The sequence below is a fragment of the Pseudochaenichthys georgianus genome, chromosome 8 (assembly GCF_902827115.2).
Source record: "Pseudochaenichthys georgianus chromosome 8, fPseGeo1.2, whole genome shotgun sequence".
NCBI lineage: Eukaryota > Metazoa > Chordata > Actinopteri > Perciformes > Channichthyidae > Pseudochaenichthys > Pseudochaenichthys georgianus.
The window spans coordinates 23,978,307-24,003,884 of NC_047510.2; the positions used below are offsets into that span (position 1 = coordinate 23,978,307).

A 25,578-nucleotide genomic window follows, 5' to 3' on the forward strand; every position below is an offset into this window, starting at 1 on the left:
ACCCTGGGTTATAGGGTTTTAATATATTCAATACAATAATATATTCTACCTATTTTTCCTGACTCTACTGTCTAAACACACTAAAATAGATTTTGTCTATTTGGCTTTTTAAAATGAAGGATGTGTGATTCGATCCTTGTGTTTTTAAATATGAGCATCAGTGGGCTGTGTTGCTGGTTTACTTGTTTAAACTTGCTCTGGTATAACCGCTCACAGCTTTGTCTCCATCTCTTATCTCATGTGATCGTCCAGTTTGGTGTGTGAGTGTAAGGCTGTTACTCCCCTCTCAGGGTGTGTCGTCACCCCTTTGTGTGTTTATCTGCAGGGCTGCAGCTGCCAGATACTTTTGGCATTTCCTCATATGCTACCTGACTTTTTCCAAACATCGTTGTTCCTACCTGAACTGCTGTTGCCCCCTGCAGGCTACCTGTGCGTGCACACGGAGAAGGACGAGAGCCTGGGCACCACCCTGATTCTCACCTGGGTGCCAAACTCCCGCATCCAGAGGCAGGACGAGGAGGCTTTGCGCTACATCACGCCGGAGAGCTCCCCTGTACGCAGGAACGCACGCCGCCGAGGCCGACGGTAGGGAAGCCATTTCTTTAAACATGTATCGCCAATGTCTTTAACAGGTCACACAAAAAGCATGTTATTATTGTGATCATTAATAATGCTTCTCTTAAAGAGCACTACATAGTATCCCACTGAGACCCAATACAATTAACTTAGATTTCTAATGCGTCCTAAATAACTAAAGGCACATTTGTTGCTATTTGCTGTTATGTATGCATTTAGACATTTTGGATAGGGGTTCTTAAAGAAAACAATGATATCATTGTTCAGAATTACAATGTATATTACAGCACTTGATATTACTACAAAATGGTATTATTTTCTCTGCACTTTCCTTGTTGTTTGCAGTTTGAATCTCTATGGTTTTCGCACTTCTTGTAAGTCGCTTTGGATAAAAGCCTCAGCCAAATGAAATGTAATATAATAATTTAATATGTAATCCAATGAACATCTCTCATGTATTATACTTCTTGGCAAAGGTATTCACCAAATATTCCCCAAATCTATTGAAACTCACTAAATCCTTCCCTGTGATAGGAGATTTGTACATTCCTGTTTTGTATTGTATGCTACGGTGGCCCTGAAGTGCAAGACACCACAGCGTTTCACAAAACGCAACAGCATTTCACAAAACACAACAGCGTTTCACAAAACACAACAGCATTTCAGAAAACACAACAGCATTTCACAAAACACAACAGCATTTCACAACAGCATTTCAGAAAACACAACAGCATTTCACAAAACACAACAGCATTTCACAAAACACAACAGCATTTCACAAAACACAACAGCATTTCAGAAAACACAACAGCATTTCACAAAACACAACAGCATTTCACAAAACACAACAGCATTTCAGAAAACACAACAGCATTTCACATTGGACGGAAAGGGTATTCCTTAGGGAGAACGTCTTCTTGATTGTGATTGGACAGAGCCAGCCATAGAAGCACTGCTGTGATTGGTTGTTTTTGCTACCAGTCAAGAAATGACGCTTCGTGATTGGCCCAACACATCAGCCGTTAGCTGTTAGCACACACTCAGAGCTCACAGCTCCTCATATCTGTTCAGAAACTGGACAAAAGTTAAACATATACAAAACACAGACTGTCTATGTCATGGTGAATACAGTCGGTGCTTTATTTATGTCTGTATGACGTTGTTGTGAGCGTGGACGGAGCAGCTACAGGTTAGTTTAGCCTGATCGATCCGATTCCGATAGGATTTACATGGAGATACGACCCGCCCCCTCTCCAGCGTCTTGTTTGAATGACAGGAGTAAAAACAGAATAAATGCTTTATTAATACATGGTTTTTAAGGGGCCAATCTCCATGTAAATACTATGGTAGACTACCCAATATTCGCATCGCTCTAATCGCTCGAGTTTCACTGCGGCTATCAGCAGTGTTTGCTCCTGTCATTCAAACAAGACGCGCTGAGAGGGGGCGGGGCGTATCTCCATGTAAATCCAATGGGAGATACCAACTACAACAAAATGAACATATTTGACCGTGATTTAATTGTAATACACGTTTCAAATTGATGCCGAAGTAACTACATACTGATAGCAGTTAGTAAAAACCATGAATTAACGCTTTGACAAGTCTGCAGACAAGACGGCAGGCGAAAAGCTTTTAAAATGCATGTTTTCTGAATGGAATCGGATCCATCAGGCTAAACTAACCTGTAGCTGCTCCGTCCACGCTCACAACAACGTCATACAGACATAAATAAAGCAGCGACTGTATTCGCCATGACACAGACAGTCTGTGGTTTGCACTTGTTTAACTTTTGTCCAGTTTCTGAACAGATATGAGGAGCTGTGAGCTCTTTTAAGTGAACGACGGGAGCCGGTGTTGTGCCGTAGATTGAAGCCCTGTTCGCGGGGACGCGCAAACGTGACGTCATCGCCTGTATTGAGCGTTCGTCTAGTTTAATAAGCTTTTCTCTCTCTTTTGAATGATATATTTCCAATATCAGATTAAACGGAAAACGGCTGAATAAATAATGTGCATACAATTGCGAGGAGGCTCGTTTTAAGGACACTTTTCAGATAGTCACAATCTTCGTATTGGAACAAACTTCCGTTTTTGAGTGCAGTCCCACTCTGCTATGTTCCTCCTTCCTACAGAACAGACAATGACAGGATAATATGTCATTTGTCAGTATAGTCCTATTTCTTAAAACCTTCTCTGTTGTTTAAGTGTCTGATAACCACGAATAGTAAGCAATGATATAACAGTAATGATCACATATATGGTCATGTCAGACACTGTGTTCTTTTCAATCAAGCCTAAAAGATAATGTGTTCAAACTAGCTTCACTCGCTTTAATTGCTCCTTTGAATGTAATTTTCCTCTGTGGTTTCCTACTCAACACATGTTTGTATTGTAATGCCACTCATATTTGATTTTTTATTGTATTTTAAGGTGACATTGAATGCTTTGAAAGGTGCCCTAAAATAAAGTGTATTATTGATCTTATATCTGTGCCTATATCACACTATTAATGTTCCTTATTTTAGATCTGCACTGTTCTCTATAACATGTTCAGCAGAGCAGGTATTTCTCCTGCCAGATATGGCACCCCCCCCTACAACTTTGTCCAGGACAGTCACAACTTCACCACAATCACACTGGTGCTGGCTGTTCCCCTCTAGTTTGTGCTCACAAAAGCATTTCACTCTGGGCCCAGCAGTTGAAAAACTAAAGAGGGGCTTCCATATCCGGCAGTGCAGTTGCTAGAGCTGCCGGATTTTGAAGCGCGCCCTGTAATTTTGGCCAGGATAGTCACAACGTCACCAAAATCACACTGGTGCTTGCTGTTCCCCTCTAGTTTGTGCTCACAAAAGCATTTTACTCTGGGCCGTGCAGGTGAAAAACTAAAGAGGGGCTTCAAAATCCGGCAGATCAGGTGTTGGTGCTGCCGGATTTGGAAGCCCCTCTTTAGTTTTGTACCTGCTAGGCCCAGAGTAAAATGCTTTTTAATCTGCCAAATCTGTCACTGTACTGTTAATCTGTTTAATTGCAAACCATGTTTAAATAGAATCATATATTTCCATATCAGAAAAATCACGTGTTAGATAAGAATTAGAAATAGAGCTAATAATGCTTTAAACCAACCATCCCCTCCAGACCCCATCCCCGTCACTCAGCAGCCCAGGAGGAAGATGAGGATGAGGAGAGGAACATTACCAGCAGCACCTCCACAGAGGGGGCAGAGGCCGGAGCGGACCCCTCCTCTCACCAGCAGCCGCTGCCCTCCGCGGGGGAGGAGGGCGACGAGGGCTCCTGCGAGCTGTCGGACGAAGTGAGTCGGGACAGCACCATGGGCTCGGACTCGGACACGTTCTCCTCCCCGTTCTGCCTGTCGCCCGTCAGCGAGGCCCTCTGTGAGAGCAGCGGCTCCGTGTTCCTGGACAGTGAGAGCAGGTCAGTGAGTGGGTCGAAATGAACTGCATTAGTTAACGATTTTTGCTATTATTTAGAAGGTTACCTATTATGCAAAATCCACTTTATCATGTCTTTTATACATAAACATGTGTCCCCTCTGTGTAAAGAGATTCTGAAAGTTTCAGGAAAAAAGATTCACTCACTTTTTGTCCTGATCCATTTATATAAAAACCTGTCTGAAAATGAGCTGATCAGATTTTGGCCAATTTATGATGTCATAACGATTTGTTGGCTTGTGTAACCATTAGCCAATCACCAACCAAGGTAACAAAGTGGTCAAAAATCATTTTATTCATTTATTGGAAACATTTTCATGATCACTTTTTTCGTTTTACATTTTCATTTATTGTCATTTCCATTGAGTCAGTCATTAAGTGCTATTAAAATGTTAATGTGCTATATATCCACACAAACAAACAAAGTGTGCAGTCCAATGAATGTTAATCTAACTGGGTTTTGATAGTTAACATATCTCTTTTTCTGCTCTTATTTTATTTCTATTGTGCACTCTAATCAATGATAATCTAACTAATGTTCGTTTATACATTTTAAGAATGGCGTTTATCTTTTTTGAGAAGGAGTTCTTATTTGATTTTATTTATTGGGGTCTACAACAGATGGTACAAATGTTTGTGTCAGTAAATGTGTACTAACAGAGGCGGGGTGTTTGTGAAAACAACGGGGACAGGGCTGCTGTCAGACGATCAGCTGTGCGGAGTCATCACAAACGGACATCGCTTCACGTGACGCTCCGGAGGAAAGGACGTCCCATTGCTCTTAAAACTAATTTCCCTGCTTCTCGTGGTTTCCTTGCATCTCTCCATGCTTCCCTGGTGGGAGGGACTAGTCGCAGGGAAACGACGCAAGTGAGGGAAGCAAGGATTTAATTTAACCGAAGTGAGATGCAGCCCTTGAGGAAGGATTAGGCAAATGAAGCCGCTGACGTCACTTCTTCTTCTGCTTTGGGTTCACAAAACTTTTTGAGTTTTACGGGCGTGGTTTGCAATTCGCCCAGCCAATCAGAAATGTTGAGTGTGGCCGACACACCCACGAACCATTTCCTCCTTAGGAAAGTACTGCCTCGCTAGCAGGGACTATCTGGGGGTGAAAAGGTTCCTAATGTGTTATTTTTAACCAAATATCTCTCAGAGGGGCGTGGGGAGTGGCTCCTTATTTTCATCTAAAGTAACAGACAGAGAATCAGCACTTTTGAAACAGGGCTAAAACAGAGGGGATTATGGGATGCTACAATGATCTGTTTGGTATTTCGAGCCAAACACCTCAGAGACATGTTCTGTATATATCTGAGAGCTATAATACATTGATGAAAACAGTATAATAGGGGACCTTTTAAAGGCAGAGTTGAGTTTATTCTATGTTTAGTTACCCAGTGTTGGTCAAATATATATTTGTTATTGGCTTTCTTCTACTTATATCACTGTCCTAAATATCATCAAAACTTCAGATGTGCTTTGCATTCTGGTAGCCGAGTACTTCATACTGCACTGTAAGGCTCTTTTATTTCCCTCCTCATTTCCTGACTGCCACGATAGCTTTTCATTAGAGAAGAAACGTAAAAAAACAAGGAATTGTAGTTGTTATGTAAGTCTATACCTTTGTAACTGCTATTCATCCTTGCTTTTTTCCATCATTTATTTCCTTTGACAACACTTAATTTTGCAGTTTTTCTAGAAGATATACCAACAATTGAAGCAACAACTATCTGGTGTTACTGGACCGTTTTAAGTTGCTTTTGAAATTATTTAATTACAGAAGCGCATTATCTCTGTTGGAGCTCTAAAGACTTGCTTTCAGATGCTCCAGTCATGTTCTGTCAAATAACAAAGCATTTGTTGCACAATATTTTATGTATTTACAATTTTTCACAAGGCATGTATTGTGGACCAACATGAAATTAAACAACATACATTTTTACCATGAAGAATTAAAACGTGTTTCTACTTGACACTTGCGAACTGGTATTTCAATTTCAGAGAAAAGTCTAACTTATTTTCTATACATACCATTTTTTTAGCATTTAAAGAAAAACACTTTTTTTCTGTATGTTTTTCCTGCAGTTGCTACCACCAAAAATAATAATATGAAAATGATGATACATTCAGACCAAAAACGTCAGTAATTGATATCTGAGGGAACGTAAATAACAAGCTGTCATAGACCTTTGTTATAATGGTTTCTTGTTAAAAGTTAATACAATTAAGTTGTTTTTTTCAGTTACTCTAAGCTACCACAAGGTGGAGCCAAAAAGGAAAACTGATTCCATGAGAGATAACTTCCACTCTGAGGCCACATGGTGGCTTACTGCTCTACAGCTGAATGTGCCTTTTGCAGTGAAAGCAGGTAGATGACTTCAAGTAGGTGGCATCTAATGATCAAGATGGGTTCATCCACTTAAAGCAGCTCTCAGTCTGAATGTCTAATCATTTCCCAGATGGCCCAAAATAAGTCCCGAAATCTGCAAACCCAAAAACCTCAGTGCTTCCAGAGACTCTTCACTAATCAGGCGAGCCATCTGGACAGTGATTGTGTTGCTGGTCGGACCTCACGGCCGTTTGACTTTATGATTCCCTCCGTGGCCGTTTCCTCACGCAGCTATTTGGCCTGACATGTTGCCCAGAATGTGTGAGCCTGTGTCAGTGTGTGACAGGGAGAGGGAGAGTGTGTGTTTAGGCCTTTCTAACCACTCTCAGACCCCAGCTTGCTGTAAGTGCAGTCAGTGTGTGACTTGGCAGCACTCTCTGCTTCACAGCGTCTAACCTTTACTCTGTCCTTCTCCTCCTCCATTCCTCTGTGCTCCACTCGCTGTTAGTGTCTCGGGCACTCGTCCTCTTCTTTGTCTATTTTCCCTTCCCCTTTGATTGTCCTCTACCTGTCCATTCCTTCCCCTCTTTATTTTGCATCCTTTCCTCTTGCTCATTCTCTCAGTTTTTTCACAATATTGTTTCTTTCGGTGTTGCCCACCTCTCAAATATCTCCCCCCCTCCCTTCCCTGACTAAAGACTGTGTGAAGCCCTTTGATTCCCAGTGCTCCCGGGGTTGTTGTGCTGGGCTGAATGTCAGCTCTCCGGATTAGAGGACTGAAGAGAGCGGAGCAGCAGCCAAAACCCTGGAACCCACTCAAACTCTCTTTCTCTCTCCCTTGCTTTAATTGACACTGTTAAGGGGCCAGGAACTGGAAACATGTCACTTGGAATCATTCAAAGAGAAAGAACCGCATATGGGAGAGCAAGAGCGGATGAAAAAGAGGGGGAGAAAGAGGAGAGTGGTGGGAGAGGGCAAAGAGAGAAATCCACAGCAATCTCCGTCAAGCTTCTTAACAAGTTTCTTCAGAGTTTAACTGGAGTTTATGAAACTTCTGCCGACCGTCCTGACTTTTTCATGCTTTACTTCAGATGAAAGGAATATATCTCAGGAGCCATAGAATGAAGCAACAACCACTTATCACTGTATTATACACTGAACAAAAATATAAATGCAACACTTTTGTTTTTGCTCCCATTTTTCATGAGATGAACTCAAAGATCTAAAACATGTTCCATATACACAAAATAACCATTTCTCTCAAATATTGTTCACAAATCTGAAAAAATCTGTGATAGTGAGCACTTCTCCTTTGCCGAGATAATCCATCCCACCTAACAGGTGTGGCATATCAAGATGCTGATTAGACAGCATGATTATTGCACAGGTGTGTCTTAGGCTGGCCACAATAAAAGGCCACTCTAAAATGTGCAGTTTTATCACACAGCACAATGCCACAAATGTCGCAAGTTTTGAGGGAGCGTGCAATTGGCATGCTGACAGTAGGAATGTCCACCAGAGCTGTTGCCCGTGAATTGAATGTTCATTTCTCTACCATAAGCCGTCTCCAAAGGCGTTTCAGAGAATTTGGCAGTACATCCAACCGGCCTCACAACCGCAGACCACACCAGCCCAGGACCTCCACATCCAGCATGTTCACCTCCAAGATCGTCTGAGACCAGCCACTCGGACAGCTGCTGCAACAATCGGTTTGCATAACCAAAGAATTTCTGCACAAACTGTCAGAAACCTTCTCAGGGAAGCTCATCTGCATGCTCGTCGTCCTCATCGGGGTCTCGACCTGACTCCGGTCCGTCGTCGTAACCGACTTGAGTGGGCAAATGCTCACATTCGATGGCGTCTGGCACGTTGGAGAGGTGTTCTCTTCACGGATGAATCCCGGTTTTCACTGTTCAGGGCAGATGGCAGACAGCGTGTGTGGCGTCGTGTGGGTGAGCGGTTTTCTGATGTCAATGTTGTGAATCGAGTGGCCCATGGTGTTGGTGGGGTTATGGTATGGGCAGGCGTATGTTATGGACGACGAACACAGGTGCATTTTACTGATGGCATTGTGAATGCACAGATACCGTGACGAGATCCTGAGGCCCATTGTTGTGCCATTCATCCACGACCATCACCTCGTGTTGCAGCATGATAATGCACGGCCCCATGTTGCAAGGATCTGTACACAATTCCTGGAGGCTGAAACATCCCAGTTCTTGCATGGCCAGCATACTCACCGAACATGTCACCCATTGAGCATGTTTGTGATGCTCTGGATCGGCGTATACGACAGCGTGTTCCAGTTCCTGCCAATATCCAGCAACTTCGCACAGCCATTGAAGAGGAGAGGACCAACATTCCACAGGCCACAATCAACAACCTGATCAACTATGCGAAGGAGATGTGTTGCACTGCGTGAGGCAAATGGTGGTCACACCAGGTACTGACTGGTTTTCGGACCCCCCCAGACCCCCCCAATAAAGCAAAACTGCACGTTTCAGAGTGGCCTTTTATTGTGGCCAGCCTAAGGCACCTGTGCAATAATCATGCTGTCTAATCAGCATCTTGATATGCCACACCTGTGAGGTGGGATGGATTATCTCGGCAAAGGAGAAGTGCTCACTATCACAGATTTTTCAGATTTGTGAACAATATTTGAGAGAAATGGTTATTTTGTGTATAAAGAAAATGTTTTAGATCTTTGAGTTCATCTCATGAAAAATGGGAGCAAAAACAAAATGTTGCATTTATATTTTTGTTCAGTGTATTATACTGTCTACAAGTCATTACAGTATTGTATTCTAATTAATATCCGAGTACTGGAGATTTCAAAGTAACCGATAAGAAAACAAACCTTAATCATTAAAAAATAAATTGGGGAAAATAAATGTATTTTCTTTCACTTTGTATTATTTATTATGGACGTTTTTAAAGGGTTGTTTTACAGCATTAAATCCAAGTATTTTTTTGATCAATACAAACATATCTATACAAAGTAGATTTAAATGCTTACAAATCAAATACATTTGGATCATCTGTATTGTCAGGGCGTTTGAACTGATTGTGGGTATCCGGAGTCCATGTAGTAAATAATAAAACCGAGTCCTTTTTATAGGCACTATAATAATCTTCACATTTATCTTCCAATCCCCTTTCTAGTGGAGACATACATCAATTTAATGCGTGCTACTGTTTTTGGTTCTGGGAGTATTACGACATCACAAAAATCAGCGTCAGATGTGTTTCTCCTTTTTTCAAACTCCTGACTGTACTGACCACTTTCCAAAGTGTGCACTGCAGAGAGCCCACACCACCCTCTTCACCCCTCCCTCGTCTCCCTGGGGATTAGCTGAAGGGCCTGGGATGGGATCCCTGGAGGCCCACAGCCCTCTGTCCTGGTTCTCAGGGTGACCTGGCAGCACCTTCCCCCAGGGCAAAGCCTCATGTACGAGGAGAGAGGTGTTATAAGGGCCTCGGGGCAGTTTTGATCTCACCTTGGCCTGGTGGGACATGGCTGACTCCATCAAAACAGCTTGTTTACATAATGTTCTCTCTGTACAGAGACTTGCTGCCTGTTTTTGCCGCCTACAGAACACGAGCAGAATGAAGCTGTTGACACTGACACACGTTGTTAATCGCTTGTTATGAGTCTACGCCTAAATGCAGCACAGCAAGAATAGCAGGAGTCTTGTTTCTCACCACAATTTCCATGGTTATTGCATTTGTATTTATATGCAGGGAAATATTGATGGTCCTTTCAAGCTAAGCGTGCAGAAAGAATGGAGGGAATTATGTAAATGGCCTCGAAGGCCTTGTTAACACTCTGAACTTTACGGTCATCATATTTATAAAAAAGCAAGTACAGTAGTCTTTAAAATGGATTTCAGTTTGCCTCCCATACCAGAGCCTTCTGTGCCTCTCTGCACTCTGCTTGTATTCTGCCGTCTGGTTTGTGGCGTGATACATGAGACAGAGAGCAGTAAATCAGAAGATAGCAGAGGAAACTGTGCAGCTTGGATTGATCGGCCTTGTTATTTTCCCATCTGTTTACGGGGAAATGATTAGCCAGACATGATTGATTCAGATTGTAATAGATTAGACTGGGCCCTGCCTCCCACGCAGGGGGGGGGGGGGGGGGGGGGGGGGGGGGGTGTGTGTGTGTGTGTGTGTGTGTGTGTGTGTGTGTGTGTGTGTGTGTGTGTGTGTGTGTGTGTGTGTGTGTGTGTGTGTGTGTGTGTGTGTGTGTGTGTGTGTGTGTGTGTGTGTGTGTGTGTGTGTGTGTTTTAACTTGCCAGCTAGAAAAACCTAGGTGTTTGTCAGCATTGTCCGTTTTCAGTTTTGTTGCATATGTGTGTTCCTCTGGACATGAATGTGTATAGGTTGTGTGTGTGTGCACAGTTGTGTGTCTCGTCCAGCAGCAGAGAAACCCTCGGCTCAGGTTTCAGTGCCGGGAACAACATGCTGGCCATGGGGGAATGACAGGGGAAATTGGAAGGAAGACAGTATGATTTGTGTGTGTACAGACTTCCTTGTGTGTATGTGTGTAAGTGTATGTCTGTAAGTGTGTGTCCTCAGAAGCCTCCATGCATTCCTCCCATTCTCAGCCTCATGGTGGAACCATACTGAGACACAAAACAACAGGGCAGAGCTGAGCTATATGTATGCACAATTATCCCTGGGCTAAACACCGCTGGTCGCTGTCTACATAATATTTATTAACGATGTTACACATAGAAAAAGCCCCCGTTTCTGAATGTGAGGCACAAGATAAGAGAGATTTTTAGGGCTTAAACAACAATGTCTCTTTCCTTTGGATTTCATGAGAAGCATGACTCGGTTCCTTTTCGCGCAGTAAATCACATACAAATTAAATCAGGAAATCCTAACTCCTTTCTCTTTTTTTCCATCAGGGAGCTCTGTGAGGAGTCCATGAACCACTCGTTAAGCTCCGCCTCCAGTGTGGACAGCCACGCCCCCTCCGAGAGCAGCGGCCAATCGCAGGCCGTGCGGTGGGAGGAGCAGCAGAAGGTGCTGGCTCTGGAGCAGTTGTGTGGTGTTTTCAGGGTGGACCTGGGTCACATGAGGTCACTGAGGCTCTTCTTCAGGTAACAGGGGGCGCAAAGGTCACGGAGGTCATGTGGGGGTCACCTTTTTGCGCTACTATGCAAGAACACACGGTTTTTGTGGGTTTCAGGATGGTGTCGGTTTGTTTTATAAAAATAAGGGGAAAACGATTAGATTTAAGTTAAGTAATGAAACACAATGGCGTAATTGTATTTAAATATGTCTGTTACTGCCCTATTAAGCCCCTTCCTTGACTTTCTTTTGTGAATCCTATTTTCTGATTGTTCTGAATCTCTTTTTGATGCCTTTGCAGTGATGAAGTGTGTACCAGTGGCCAGCTGGTGATCGCCAGCAGAGAGAGCCAATATAAGATCCTCCACTTTCATCATGCTGGCCTGGACAAGCTGTGTGAGGTCTTCCAACAGTGGAAGTGCTGCAGGGAAACTCAGCTCAAAGACCAGGTCGGGTTCCAATCCAAAATACTTTTTAGCATCTGGTTGTATCAAGAATTGTTCAGGTGTTCTTTCTTAGTTGTGTGCTCATGTTTTGGTTCTGTGCCCATTTGTTTTGCTCATTTCCTTCTTCTTCTGTCAGGTGGCAAATGAGAAATCTTGCATGCAGTTTTCCATCCAGAGGCCCACCCTGCCTTCGGCTGAGACCCACCCCGAGGAGAAGCTCTATCGACGGCTGGAAGTCACCACCTGGCTACGTCACCTCAACCACAGTGGCCAGGTGGAGGAGGAGTATAAGCTACGCAAGGTTTGTCTTAGGGTCTGCATGTTTTAAAAAATATGTATAATTACAATTTTTGTTACAGGTTCAATAGCCTTTGATGATTAAATAAACCGTGACAACCATTGCTTCCATGAAATTGAGTAATGTAGACGGCTTAACTAACTTAACTAAGAATCACAATACGCATTCAATTCTTTTTTTCAACTATTTCTAATCATGTCAAAAGTTAATTGCATACTTTCTACAAAAGTTGGATGTAAAATATAATGACAAAAATAAAAGATGTCAGCAAGTCAAAAAGATCACTACGAATAGAAAAAATTAAGAAAAATAGGTAGATACAAATAATAAATGTGTACATAGACTATTGGTGAATATTAAGATCAAAAGCCAAAAAAGCCTTTAATTTGTTGCCATACTTTTACAAATGAATGCGGCTTTTCGTGTAAATAATATTACTTCCAAGTGTAACATTGTTTATTCCCCCAAGCTGCACTTCAAAGACGTCACAGACTCTTCTTTCATTTTCTGAAGTACAGCTTTTTTTTTGCTAATGCCACACATAATGAAACTCACTTTGATTTGCCTGTGCTTTTTGGCATTATTTGATGTGGCACACAAAAGGCCTATCCATAGCTTCATTGTTGCGGCATAAGCCTCTGACAACAAATGTTTACTGCCAAAATGACTGAAACCTTGGGTAAACCATAGAGAGCGACCCATATATGTTTGACTTGTATCACAGCAGGAGATACTTCCTTCTGTACACGTTTTACAATCCTACTTCATCACCTCGAAAGCAAATGGTCTCACCGGCTGCTCTCCATGCAGTCAAGCTTCCCACTCACTGAAAGTAATATTGAAAGTAAAGCCTACGGTGTATAGCTTTCGGTTTGAATCAGCAACTCTGGTCTTTTAATAATGAGATGGTTTGTCTTGGCCAATGCCCCCCCTCTGAGTCATCTGTGTTCTCTGGGATTGACTCAATTGAGGGTTTACTGTCTTACTGAAATGACTCAGTGGCAGTTAGACTGTGACCAAAAACATTTCCTCTGTAAACACCCAAATGCAGAAACAGGAGAGCAGTGTTTTCGCTGGACATGCAGATATACAGTGTCTTTTTTTTTTTACAGGAGTTTCGGTTTTGCAGCGTTTTGCAACACCTGTTTTTGACTTTATTATGAGTGTATTGCAAAACGAGTGTTTCCTCACTGCTAGATGAAACTGCTCCACCACATGAAAATCTGCACAAAGATGTTATGTCAACCCTTTGCCTACAATACTAACATACTGAGGCTTGCCAACAACATTGTGTTTGATCCCAACCATGTGTTGAACAGCAAATAAATAATTGTCGCCATCAAATCAGAGATACAGGGTCCCAGGATTCCACAATGTTAGACTGAAGCACTGCACGAGTCAATCCTTAAAATCAAATCCCAGATCCAATCCATGTTAAAGGGTTTTGAAAATATGTTTTTTAGTGATTGTAATGTTATGTTAAATGTCTCTTCCCTTGTTTCCTGTCTTAATAATTCTCCGTGTTGATTTTGCAAATGGAGCTGCTGTGATGCAAGACCAGTTTCCGACTTTATCCGACAGTAAAGTATCGTTGTCTCAGCGTATCGTTACACTTATGAGACATCAGATGTAGTTCTGTAAGATGACAGCTGAGGGCAGGCTGTGTCATCGACACCACTCTCTGCATATCTTATTTGAAGTGATCCGTCCCTGTGTGCCCCCTGTTTGCCCTTTCGTAATCACCGCATTTGTTCGCCTCCCACTCTCCACCAGGCCATCTTCTTCGGTGGTATCGACCCATCCATCCGTGGCGAGGTGTGGCCCTTCCTGCTGCACTACTACAGCTATGACTCCACCTCCCAGGAGAGAGAGGCCTGGAGGCTGCAAAAACGCACCCACTACCATGACATCCAGCAGAGAAGGTGGGCTAGAAATAGATTTCCTGGATTCTGACAACATTTCTGGCCCAAAATGAAGGTTATTTTAGGGTTTATGTGACGTTACAGAAATCAATTAACACAAAATAAACAGCAGTATCCGTGACACTGTGAAACTACAGGTTGACTGTCACATGGCAGCAGTATCGGCTGCCAAACGCTCAGTCAGTCAAACATTGAACCACATGTGAGTCTGTTGTGGCTTCTCATCGCAGGCGCTGAGCAATCAATACGCACAATCAGCGAAGTGTTAAGGGGAGGTGCCGGGTGTGAAATAAAAAGGTCTCTGGAGAGAAAACATGTCAGCGGTTATCAGATCATATTCATCACACACACACACACACACACACACACACACACACACACACACACACACACACACACACACACACACACACACACTTCCTTTAAATCTTTATTTGTGTTCACCCATCAAACAAAGGTTGAGTGTGCACATATTTTCACATATTCTGCTGCTCTGTCTGTAATGCAAATGATAATTGGACAGGTTTCTTCTGTACGGCCTATTAACATTTTAAATACGTCAAAAGGCCTTATCGAAAGTCGGGTAATTAAAGCCCATGTTCTGACTTTGATGTGGATTCCTTTTAAAGCCTGTTTCACTAGAACAGCCATCGGGGCCATGGGTGGATCATTAGGAGGAAGGGTACACGGCCACGGTTTTGTTCCTTGTCTCCTCACCTTCTGTCCTTCCCTTCGCCTTAATAACCTAGCAGCTGCAAAGGGAATCAATGCAGCTACTGCAAGTAAGCCTTTTAGTAAGTATATTTATTGGCTTTCCGCAATAATTGTCATTAGAACTTGTGGCACATTGTTAGAAAAATGTAATAGACTGAGGCATGATGGCATTTAAATTATTTTATAATATAAATGGCCTACAGTAATATATACGTTTACAACCAAGTTTGTAGTACTTCTAACACTAAAAGCTAATTAAATCCTATAATTTGATTAACAAACACACAACTATATATACCAAAGGTCCATCTTATCTTATCTTATACTGTCATACATTAGCTGGATTTCTACATCTACTACCTTTACCAGGTATGGCATGAAGACTTACCGTGTTGTCTGGCCTTTAAATATCCATACTTGCACTCAAACACTGGTAGTTATATGTATGGGTGTCTGCAAGTTGAAATTCTCTTAAGTTAATAATAGATTTAAAATCTACCTCGTAACAAAATTCATCTCTGGCTGGTTTGAAGAGGAAATGTTTATATCTCATGTTGCTGCACCAGTGACTCACATTCTTGTTCTATTTTTGGTTAATATTCTTGGAAGAGATAAGGAAGTTAACTTCTCGCCGTCAGTAATATTCTTTGTTCAAAGACACAACTTCACATATGATCAGACCAGGGCTGCAGCTAACAATGATTTTCCTTAGTCCTTTTCTTTATATACTCAATTCATTATTTGGTCTGTAACTAAAAAAAATCTTGTTTTGTCCGACCAATGGTGAAAATGCAAAGAAATGCAGGTTTCAGAACAGACAGCAAGTTTTTCTTTGTGAGAAGCTGGAATACAAATATGTTGGCCTCCTTACTTGGAAAAAATGATTGAATTGTTTCTACTTTGTGCAGTTTTCCGTGTATTTCCTTGTTGAGATGTGTCCATTTTAAGGGATTATCTGGGTTTTACAGTGCACACTAACTTACTCTATAAATGCTTTTGTCTTTGGTATTGATCCATGCTATATTATTGTCCCTATAAGAATACAACTAAATTAATAGCAAATAGTCCAGAGCAGTAGTACCGTCTAAAACTATCATGCTTCATGTTTAATATTAACACGGCTGCAGTTTTGCTTCACCACACCAGCCTCATGCATATGACATGATGAAAACATGCTCTGAACTCCTGAGAAGCCTCCTCCAGAGAGAAAGATAGAAAGGTGTTGGGGGGGGGGGGGGGCACGGCGCTGAATCTAAACAGTTGCGTGGCGTTGCATCAGGTGTGCACTCATTATTCCTGGTGGGGCCACATGGAAAACAAACAGTGTTAATTAAATCCCCTCTGCTTGTTAGGACTTGAGTACATGTGAGAGTACATGGCTAATATAGTTCCTAACTCTTAGAGGGATGGATGGGTGTTTTATTGTTGTGGTTTTATCCTCAATGGAGCAATGGGGCTGAAATACCCCTTCAGTCCACTGCTTGCCCACCCCCACGGCTCATTTGCATCTACCCATTAGTGTTTACACCAGTGTAACATTTGAGGTAAAGATTATTAGATTTCTTTTCTTTGTAATTACCCTCATTTCCTAAGAGGGCGCAGTAAATCTTTAACATTCTTGTTCTTGTCCTTTAAAATTATCTTGACTGAGTTTAACTAGTTAATGAAGGGCTTCTTTATTTTATTTCTTGCATCTAATTTGTCCATTACCGCCTGGCATATCTTTCAGATTGTCCATGAGCCCGGAGGAGCACAGCGAGTTCTGGAGAAAGGTCCAGTTCACGGTGGATAAAGACGTGGTGAGAACAGACCGCAGCAACCAATTCTTCAGAGGAGAGAATAACCCCAATGTGGAGATCATGAGGTCAGACCACTTCTCTTCATTTCCCCCCTTTTTACCACTCATGATCTCTATCTTTGTCTCTCGTGCCTTCACCTTCCCTCAATCCATCCTTATCATTCCCATTCCTCAGCCCAACGCTCATGCGTACCTATTCATTTCATATTCTGAACCCGAGGGGAGCCGCAAATGAGTTTCATGCTTTATTGACTCTGACTAAGCCGTCTGAGCACTTTTGATGCATACTCGAAGCTAATGGCTTTTCTAAACGAGGAGCAAGAGGATTTAAATAGCATATTAGTTTAGTGACTCTCATCGAGGCTCCTGGTATTTGTCTAGGTATTATGTCTCACGCTGCTTCTGGGGCCGGGTGATCCCAGCACAGGTCCAGATGCACAGCACTTATCTCATGCTTCATCCGACACCTCATATCTATTGTATGGAAATGTCACGGATAACTTTGGGGCATTTGGTCTGAGCATGTAATTCTTTAGATACTGATATTTTTATATATGTTCCAAACACATAATCTATGTGTGTTTCCCCAAAAACCCCTCCAAATCACATCTATTTTTACTGATAACAATAAAAACAAGTCCTTAGGGTTTTCATTTGGTTTCTACAATCCTTACTAATGCACAAGGACTGCCAGGGAACTTTACTTCAAAGTAGGTCCTGTATACATTAAACAAATCATTAATTAGGTCCCTGGTTACCAGAAGAGTTGGCATAGCAACCGCTTAAGAAGGGCTTGTCATGCTTTTCTGGGAATTACCAGCAATGCAGAAACACATGCTGGATCATTCAGTGTTTGGGCGGGACCGTGCTTTTAGTGGTTTGGCTGCAGGGTCGTGAACATTTCTATGGGAGGGATGTGAAATGTTTATGACACTATGTTGCTACACGGGATTGGATGTCCTGTTTTCTGCTGAGATGTTTCTAAGGTGTTTCTGTGCTGTGTTTGACCCAGGCGGATTCTGCTCAACTATGCAGTGTTTAATCCTGACATGGGCTACTGCCAGGGCATGTCGGACCTGGTGGCCCCCCTGCTCACTGAGATCCAGGACGAAAGCGACACCTTCTGGTGCTTCGTCGGCCTCATGGAGAACACCATCTTCATCAGCTCGCCGCGGGATGAAGACATGGAGAGGCAGCTGGTAAGATGTGTCAGATTGTGGAATATAAGTAGAAGGAAGACGGAGTAACTCTTCTGTTGAGATACACTTACAGGCAGCAGTAAAGTCCATCTGAAGTGCAAGTCCGCTTTCTAAATCCAACATCTGTGTCCGGATTCTCTTTCTGTACTAAAACCGACAATCCCACGTTAACCAACGTCAGTCTGTAATTGGTCAGCAGTGTGAAGGTGTACAACAAAATGCAACACTAAACATTTTGAATATTAATTTAAATCTCTGAAGTTGTGCACCGATGTTAGTTTCAAGCTCAAATGAACTAAACATTAATATGAACCGATACTTATAAGGATCATTGTCTCAGACTTTGATGTTGATAAATCCAGATTTTGTTTTACATTTGTGACACTGTTACCGAGTTTAAAAAGCAACATTTTCTTCATTGTTGTTTTCTTAACATTGACAAATACACCAAACCCCGATCTATTCCAAGTATAAAAGAAATCTATCGAACGTGTGCATCCTGAAGAAGCATAATCCCAGTACAGAAGACCACTAATATCTCACTAGAAATGTACACGTTTGTAAGACAGTGTGTATCCTCCTCCAGATGTACCTGCGGGAGCTGCTGCGCCTCATGCTGCCCCGCTTCCACCAGCACCTCACAGGGCTGGGGGAGGACGGACTGCAGCTGCTCTTCTGCCACCGCTGGATCCTGCTCTGCTTCAAACGAGAGTTCCCCGACACCGAGGCTCTGCGTATGTGGGAGGCCTGCTGGGCTCACTACCAGGTCAGGGCCAAGTCTCAACGACTCCTTTGCATACACAAGTTTGTGAGAAAAACGTTGCATAAACGAGAAAACAGGCTGCGACTGTTTCACTACAGTGTCACCTTGTTCATGATTTCCAGGAAGCATGCAGCTAAAATAAAATTTGCCATTTAAAAACAATCCCATGTTATCCCTTTAAAGCCTGTCTCTACAGACTATAATAATCCTCCTAAATACATTAAACCTGTCATACTACTCCTTGGTTTTGAAGGGGTTTACAGGTTTAATTCAACAGTGATACGTAATACTTTCAGCAGAGATTCAACATATATAATATCAAATATTGATTTTGTTCACATGAAAAAGAAACATTTCAAATGTCCTTATGGCCTCCCAGCTTTACAAATGAATATTGTAAAAAGTAATACAAATGTTATCAATTCAATAATCTTAGATATGATACAGAATATATCAGTCTTCCTGCTGCATGCCATCTTTTCTAGATGTTATGATTATTAGCTACAAGTGCTGGTAGAGGAAATAGCAGAGTAAAAACCTCGGTTTAGAAGCAAGAATTTCTCTGTGTATGGAAGACATCAATTCATTTGTTGTTAACTTAAAATTCCAAATACTATACCTTCATAATTTGCATTTCCCTTGAACTGGGTTTCTTGGTGGATTTGAATTGTGTGCTACTATTTTTGGTCCTTCCTCTACAGATGGTACATTTGAAATTGTACCCCACAGCAAGGTCACAACTCAATCCAGAGATCGGAAACCATGTTTTCATTAGGGCTTAAAAAAACGGCGAATTTGCAAATATTCCTGCATTCGTGTTTCAGTATTGACTTGCTGACTAACATTTCCCCCTCTCTTCATAGACAGACTACTTCCACCTGTTCCTGTGTGTGGCCATCATTGTTCTGTACGGGGAGGATGTGTCAGATCAGCAGCTCGCCACGGACCAAATGTTGCTCCACTTCAGCAACCTCTCCATGCACATGAATGGAGAGCTGGTGTTACGCAAGGTAAACAGCAGTAAACGCTCTGGGTTTTCCCGCTTATTGTCACCTGTGTATAGGGTTGCAAAGGGTCAGAGAAATTCCACCAAATGTCCACAAAATGTTTGCATAATTTCTGAAAAATGTCAAGGGGAAGTTAGGCTCTGGAATTTTCTATCATCACCTTAAAAATAAATTCAGTAAATGTACATCCCTCTGAGTGCATTCTCCTTTAACATTTACTTTTTTATGGTAAAACATTTATTTAATAAATGAGTTTTCTCTTTTAACACGACATTGAGAAACAGCCAATGTTGCTGTCACAAGGTTTTAAAGTACCTTTCAGGTTTAGTTAAATTGTTACCTAGGTAACTCACCACGTGGCTCGTTTCACATTGTGACGCATTCATAGATTTGTCAAAGAAGTTGATTATGTTTGCGTTAGATATTGTATATTATTTCAATTTGCATATGACATGGTTAATGACATGGTAAATAGTGCCAGAGCGATTCCCATAAGATCCCATTCATTCTCTTTAATTCCTACGGGAATATTTAACCTCATCTCATCCTTAACTATTCAAATCATTTGTGGTTATGACCATGTTTCCCAGACGGCTGCATTACATTGATCAAAACACAGTGTTGTCTTTGCATCAAGAAGCCCTCCCTAGCGCTGCAGCAGAGCGCCTCTGACATACTGTAACCTGCTGCAGAGGCCTCGAGGTGCCGAATGGGATGCGGCCGTGCCATGCAGAGGATTTATGACCTGCATCCCTGCTATTGTGTCAGTGCCTCATGTTTATGGATGCTGTGTGTGTACGGCTGCAACCACAGGCAGTGCGCTACGTTAGCATGCAGCTGGCGTGAATCCTTTTTGTTGTTGCCTGAGATTTTGCATCCGATGCACGCTGGCTTTTTAGCTCGCTGACCTTGACATTGTTTTGTTACCAGACTCAAGGGTATTGTTTTAATCTAAAGCTTTCTCCACTGTGATATCAGCAACTGTTTAGCATTCCCTGACTGTGTTTCTTGTCAATACAAAGTTCCTTTCACTCTTTCACATATTTTATTTCATTTTGACATGTTTGCCCTTGCGCTTCCAGGCCCGCAGCCTCCTCTACCAGTTCCGCCTGCTACCCAGAATCCCCTGCAGCCTACACGACCTTTGTAAACTGTGTGGCCCGGGGATGTGGGACAGCCGCTACATCCCCACTGTGGAGTGTTCTGGTGAACACCTGGACTCACAGAGCTGCCCCTATGGAGGCACCTCCACCCCCCAGCCCTCCTCACCCTCCCTCTCAATCACACCTTCGCCCTCAACCAACCACACCCCCACGCCGGAGGGCAAAAAAATCTCCAAAACCAGGGATATTTTCACCTTCCGGAAACAGTCCTGAGGGCAGGGGCTTTGGGGAGTTTGGCTGATCTTTGCCTCACGTTGGTTTGGATCCATCTGCTGGAACAATTTGTCCCTCCCTCTGACTCCTCTCCCCCAAAGTCCCTGCTTCTACAATCTTACTGAGGATGATTGTCACTTTTCATGTGGTGCAATGTTGAACCCTGCCTTACCAGAATGTTATTTGCATCGTTCAGTATCACGTGATTCCGCGATGAGGACGGTTTGCTGCTGGACGGGCTGCTCTCCTCTTGGAGCAGGATGGACAATCACCGGGGAAATGTTGCTCTGGGGCAACTTCAGGTTTGAGTCTGCTGCTGGCTTGGCAAACTTCCATGGGCTTTGTGGGCAGGGGTCACATCAGGGTCTGAGGCAAGCGGCCTGAAATCGTGCGGACTGCTCTGACCGAGGGTCAAATGTAACTGGAGATTCATTCACAGGACTTGAACTTGAATTTATGAAAAATGTTCTCACAATGGAATACTTGTGTGAATATCAAATTACATGTGCATATCTCGAGTCTGAGCAGGACATTTTTAACAAGACATCCACACCCTCTGTGCTAACAAAGAGGGGTTGACCTACAAATTATATTATAAGAAATGAATGGTACTTACATTTTTTGTTTAATTTCGTTTTTAAACAAGTGAATGTTTGTGTTTATATCAGCAATTAAAAATATTTAGCAATATTATAGCCTTGCATGAGCAACTCCTCGACATATAGAGGGCACAGCTTGTTTGATGGAAAACACTCAAGCCCAAAACAGAGGTAAGAATGTGTTTACATGACAAACACTCGCATCATGACAGGGCCCTGCATATATCCTCTTTCCTATCAGATTAAGGAAATGAACATTCTCATAGTATCACTCCGTTAAAAAATAGTTTTCCCATCAGGCAGGAGGAAGCCAGGCATTTGTTTCCTTCTGATAAGTTAGACACAAAGGTTCTCGCTACCTGTTGAGACAGGAGCTTAGTCATTTACCACCGTGAGATATCATTTCAAGCGTATTGAGGTATTGAATTCAATCAATCAATGTTTATTTATAGAGTTGATATGACAGCGCTGTCAGCCAAAGAAAGAATAGATCATGTTTTTATCCTGACAGAAAAATAGACAGCTTTGTGTTTTACTCGAAGACTTTTCTTCATTTTTAGAAAGGCTTGTGAAAAATTGACAGCACAGTGTTTTTGTTTCCCTTCAGTGTTCTCTCCACTCTCACCTGAAAAACGAATGACAAAGCACTATCAGCACTCCGAATCAGTCCACATGAATGTATCCGCTTTTTGTGTTTCTTCTCACTCACCAGAGTGAAACTGTACGGTGTGTGTGAGAGAGCGAGTGTGTGTATAAACTGGAGTGACCTCCAAACATCTGGTAATGAGTTGGAGAACAGCCGTAGTGCCCCCCCCCCTGACCAGTCTCTTTAATTACAGCTGTGATCATAGGGGGGAGAAGAGAAGAAAAATTGGGACTCTTTAGAGAAATACAATGGGGCAGAGGGGAAAGGGACGATGTCAGCTTCACAGAGGGATACAAAGTGATCAGCATCCTGCCTCTGTGATCTGCAAGTCCCAGATGTAAAGATGGTCTCACCTCCGAGGCTTTGAGTGACACTCCTGGGGCTGAAAACATCTTCAAATTGCTGCTAAAATGTAACATTAAGACCTTCAATCAGCAACCCCCCCCCCTCTCTCTGTCTCTCTTGTGGTTTCTTGCTCTCTTTCAGCAAGCAGTCTCTGCAAATGACATTCATAACTGTTCCTGTTTCCCATTAGTTATCATGTGCAGCTGCTTGCTGGAAATGCACACAGAGTTTTAAAGATTGGGCGGTTCCAGTCAAATGAGCAAAGTCAGAGATGCACTGTGTGTGTGTGTGTGTGTGTGTGTGTGTGTGTGTGTGTGTGTGTGTGTGTGTGTGTGTGTGTGTGTGTGTGTGTGTGTGTGTGTGTGTGTGTGTGTGTGTGTGTGTGTGTGTGTGTGTGTGTGTGTGTGTGTGTGTGTGTGTGTGTGTGTGTGTGTGTGTGTGTGTGTGTGTGTGTGTGTGTGTGTGTGTGTTCATGCATTTTATTCAAATCCTGATTGAAATCACATTGTCTGCAAAGGCACCGTAGATCACGAGCCTCCTTCATGACTACTCCTATTTAAAGGGGTGTTATCAGTCGTCACTGAATGTACAATGTTGCTGTTGATCTCTGTGGTATGTTGATGTATTACTGTACACATCTCAGAGAAAAAAGAGCCTATTCTTATGGTTGGTATTAATGAAAACACAGGCATCAAATGTTTTACAACAAAACGTACCAAGCATTTGATTTATAAATGCTTTTCTGCTGGGATTTACAGAACCACCACCAATGCTTTTCATCATTAAACAACACTGATCCAGTAATGGAAGTCTGTCTATTGTTTTGTTATTTGTGAAGTAAACACATGGATATTAAGGTTAATATAGACAAAATAAGGTCATAATCAAAATGATTTATGAAATTAAATTAGATGCATTTATTGAAAAAATATCAGTCATGGTAGAAATGCGGTAAATGGTTAGGTTCTATAGTAAATTATTTAAAGAGTGAAAGCTATGATAAATGACGGTGTTTATAGTTTCTGTTTTTGCAGACATTCATAAAATAATAATAATACTTGGTAAAACAACTTGACCTACTTTGCTTCTGGATAAATGCTATGCTTATAATCTCCATACAGTCATACGTTGTTTTTACTGTATCCATCAATACAACTGAAAAACATTAATGGAATATCAGGACAGCAAAGCCAGTAAGTAAAAACAAATATTGATCTCCAGTAACTGGAAATTAAGACTTGGTGATCCTATTATAGATTTTCTGTTTGAGATATACAATGTCAGTAATGTATCTCAAACATCTCTGACCAGGAAGTCAAACAGCTGCAGGATGTATATCATGCTGACATCTTATACGTGTGAAATCAAGTTGAGGGTTTCTCCCCTTTTTAAATGAACAACAACATGCTTTTACATTCTGATGCTCTGTAAACCAGTTTGACTAGAAAGTGTGGAAACACGATGTATGGCAGTTTTCAATTGCCTGGAATTGTTTACTCTGGTTTTCCAGCAGGTCAGCAGGAAACCACTGGTGTGTTTGCACAAAACTGATGTACTGGAGAAGACATAACGAGTAAAAACTGTTATCATGTACAGGCACTGAAATCCACGCACAGCTGTAATAATGATTCATCGTTTTGTTGAACTTTCTCATGTTTAGTTTACCCCATCTCTTATATTTGTGAGTCCTACATTGTTTTAGCCTAAGTAGTGATTCAAGCGAAAAACTTGAATTGCACAAGTTATGTTCTGCAGCAAGGAGTAGACATATATAAAAAAGGATTCAGTTGCTGATAAAATACTTTTAATAGTGTCAAATTAGCCTCAATGATTTCTTTCTGTCTCTGTTTGTGGTTACCTAGCTTGTAGAAATGCTCTGGTTTCACTCGCTAAATGGCTAATTTGATAGCCATTATAGGTTTTGGGCTCTCAGCTGCAGCATGTGTGAAAACAGAGAGCATCTGTATGAAACTTTTATGTTTTCAGACATCTACAACACTTGATCTGCTCTCTACTTCCATTCCAAAGAACTGGCACACATGATCTCATATATGAAGCAAGACGTTGTTTGTAGCGTGCCTTCCTTTAACTCTGCAAAGATAAAATACATGAGGTGTGAATTCAGCAGGGGATATTCATTCCTGTTTTCTGACAAACAGTAAGGCCTCCCATGAGAAAAAGCAGCAAAGCAGACGGTGTGTTTTTCCTGAGTTTAACCCACAGTCTTATCAGCTTCTGCTGTTTGTTGTGGCTCTTTAACCGTGTGTGTGTGTGCGCGCGTGCGTGCGTGTACGTGTGTGATGGCTCAGGCATTTGACAGCGATCAACTGACTGTCACGGACAGCTGTGTGAAGATAGCATCAGACAGCGTCGTCAGGTGGCTTGAAAGTGGAAGGAAGACTTTGGGCTGACAGTCGTCTTTGGGGAATGGCTCCGGCGGCGCAGGTATTCCGGTTTACTCACGGAGGGTTTTCAGGAAAACACAATTTGAAAAAAATGTCCCTGAAGGATCCACACGTAAAGACTCAAAATGCTGTAGTATTTTTATTCCCATTGACTGATCTAACACTCCATTTAATTCCTCTCTCATCTCTCGAGAACCTCTCACTATATTAACCTTGTTGATTAATGCAAGACATCGCCGGGGTTGAGTATTATCGGTTTCAATGGGAAAATGAGTTGGAAATCATGTTAACCTGTACCACGAGATCGCCCAGGGACCTAATCCATTGTAAGCAATTCTCCACTGTACGTGTGATTATTATGCCATCCAGAGACCCCGCTGCCTGTGATGTGGGGGCCTGCCTCCAATTACAACCCATTAGCCTCTGATTGATAGCGTCACTGAGGGCTAATGCATTAGTATGGCAGAAAACAAGATGGAGGGGAAAATGAATAAAACGCCACTCCGCATTACTCAAATATTTGGCCTTTTTGCGTCGTTTGATGGTCTAATTCGGTTTTATTTACAGAAAGATACTGTGGGTGATGGAGCAACACGTGGAACACCATAAACTAAATCACCCTGTTGTAAA

General features: G+C 42.2%; 1 protein-coding gene across 2 annotated transcripts in view; it reads left to right on the plus strand.

The window, feature by feature from the left end:
* tbc1d16 (TBC1 domain family, member 16) overlaps window positions 1-22,870 on the plus strand; it is a 28,136-nt gene extending 5,266 nt beyond the window's left edge. The window contains exons 3-13 of one of the 2 annotated variants that reach the window (XM_034088398.2): window positions 423-585; window positions 3,712-4,008; window positions 11,265-11,459; window positions 11,732-11,879; window positions 12,013-12,177; window positions 13,948-14,096; window positions 16,540-16,674; window positions 17,621-17,807; window positions 18,394-18,573; window positions 19,434-19,580; window positions 20,660-22,870. In XM_034088398.2, the coding sequence (XP_033944289.1) occupies window positions 423-585; window positions 3,712-4,008; window positions 11,265-11,459; window positions 11,732-11,879; window positions 12,013-12,177; window positions 13,948-14,096; window positions 16,540-16,674; window positions 17,621-17,807; window positions 18,394-18,573; window positions 19,434-19,580; window positions 20,660-20,953 (2,060 nt within the window). In that variant the 3' untranslated portion in view covers window positions 20,954-22,870. The remainder of the gene's footprint in view (window positions 1-422; window positions 586-3,711; window positions 4,009-11,264; window positions 11,460-11,731; window positions 11,880-12,012; window positions 12,178-13,947; window positions 14,097-16,539; window positions 16,675-17,620; window positions 17,808-18,393; window positions 18,574-19,433; window positions 19,581-20,659) is intronic. The other variant, XM_034088399.2, reaches the window with a different exon arrangement.
* The last annotated feature ends 2,708 nt before the right edge of the window (window positions 22,871-25,578 follow it).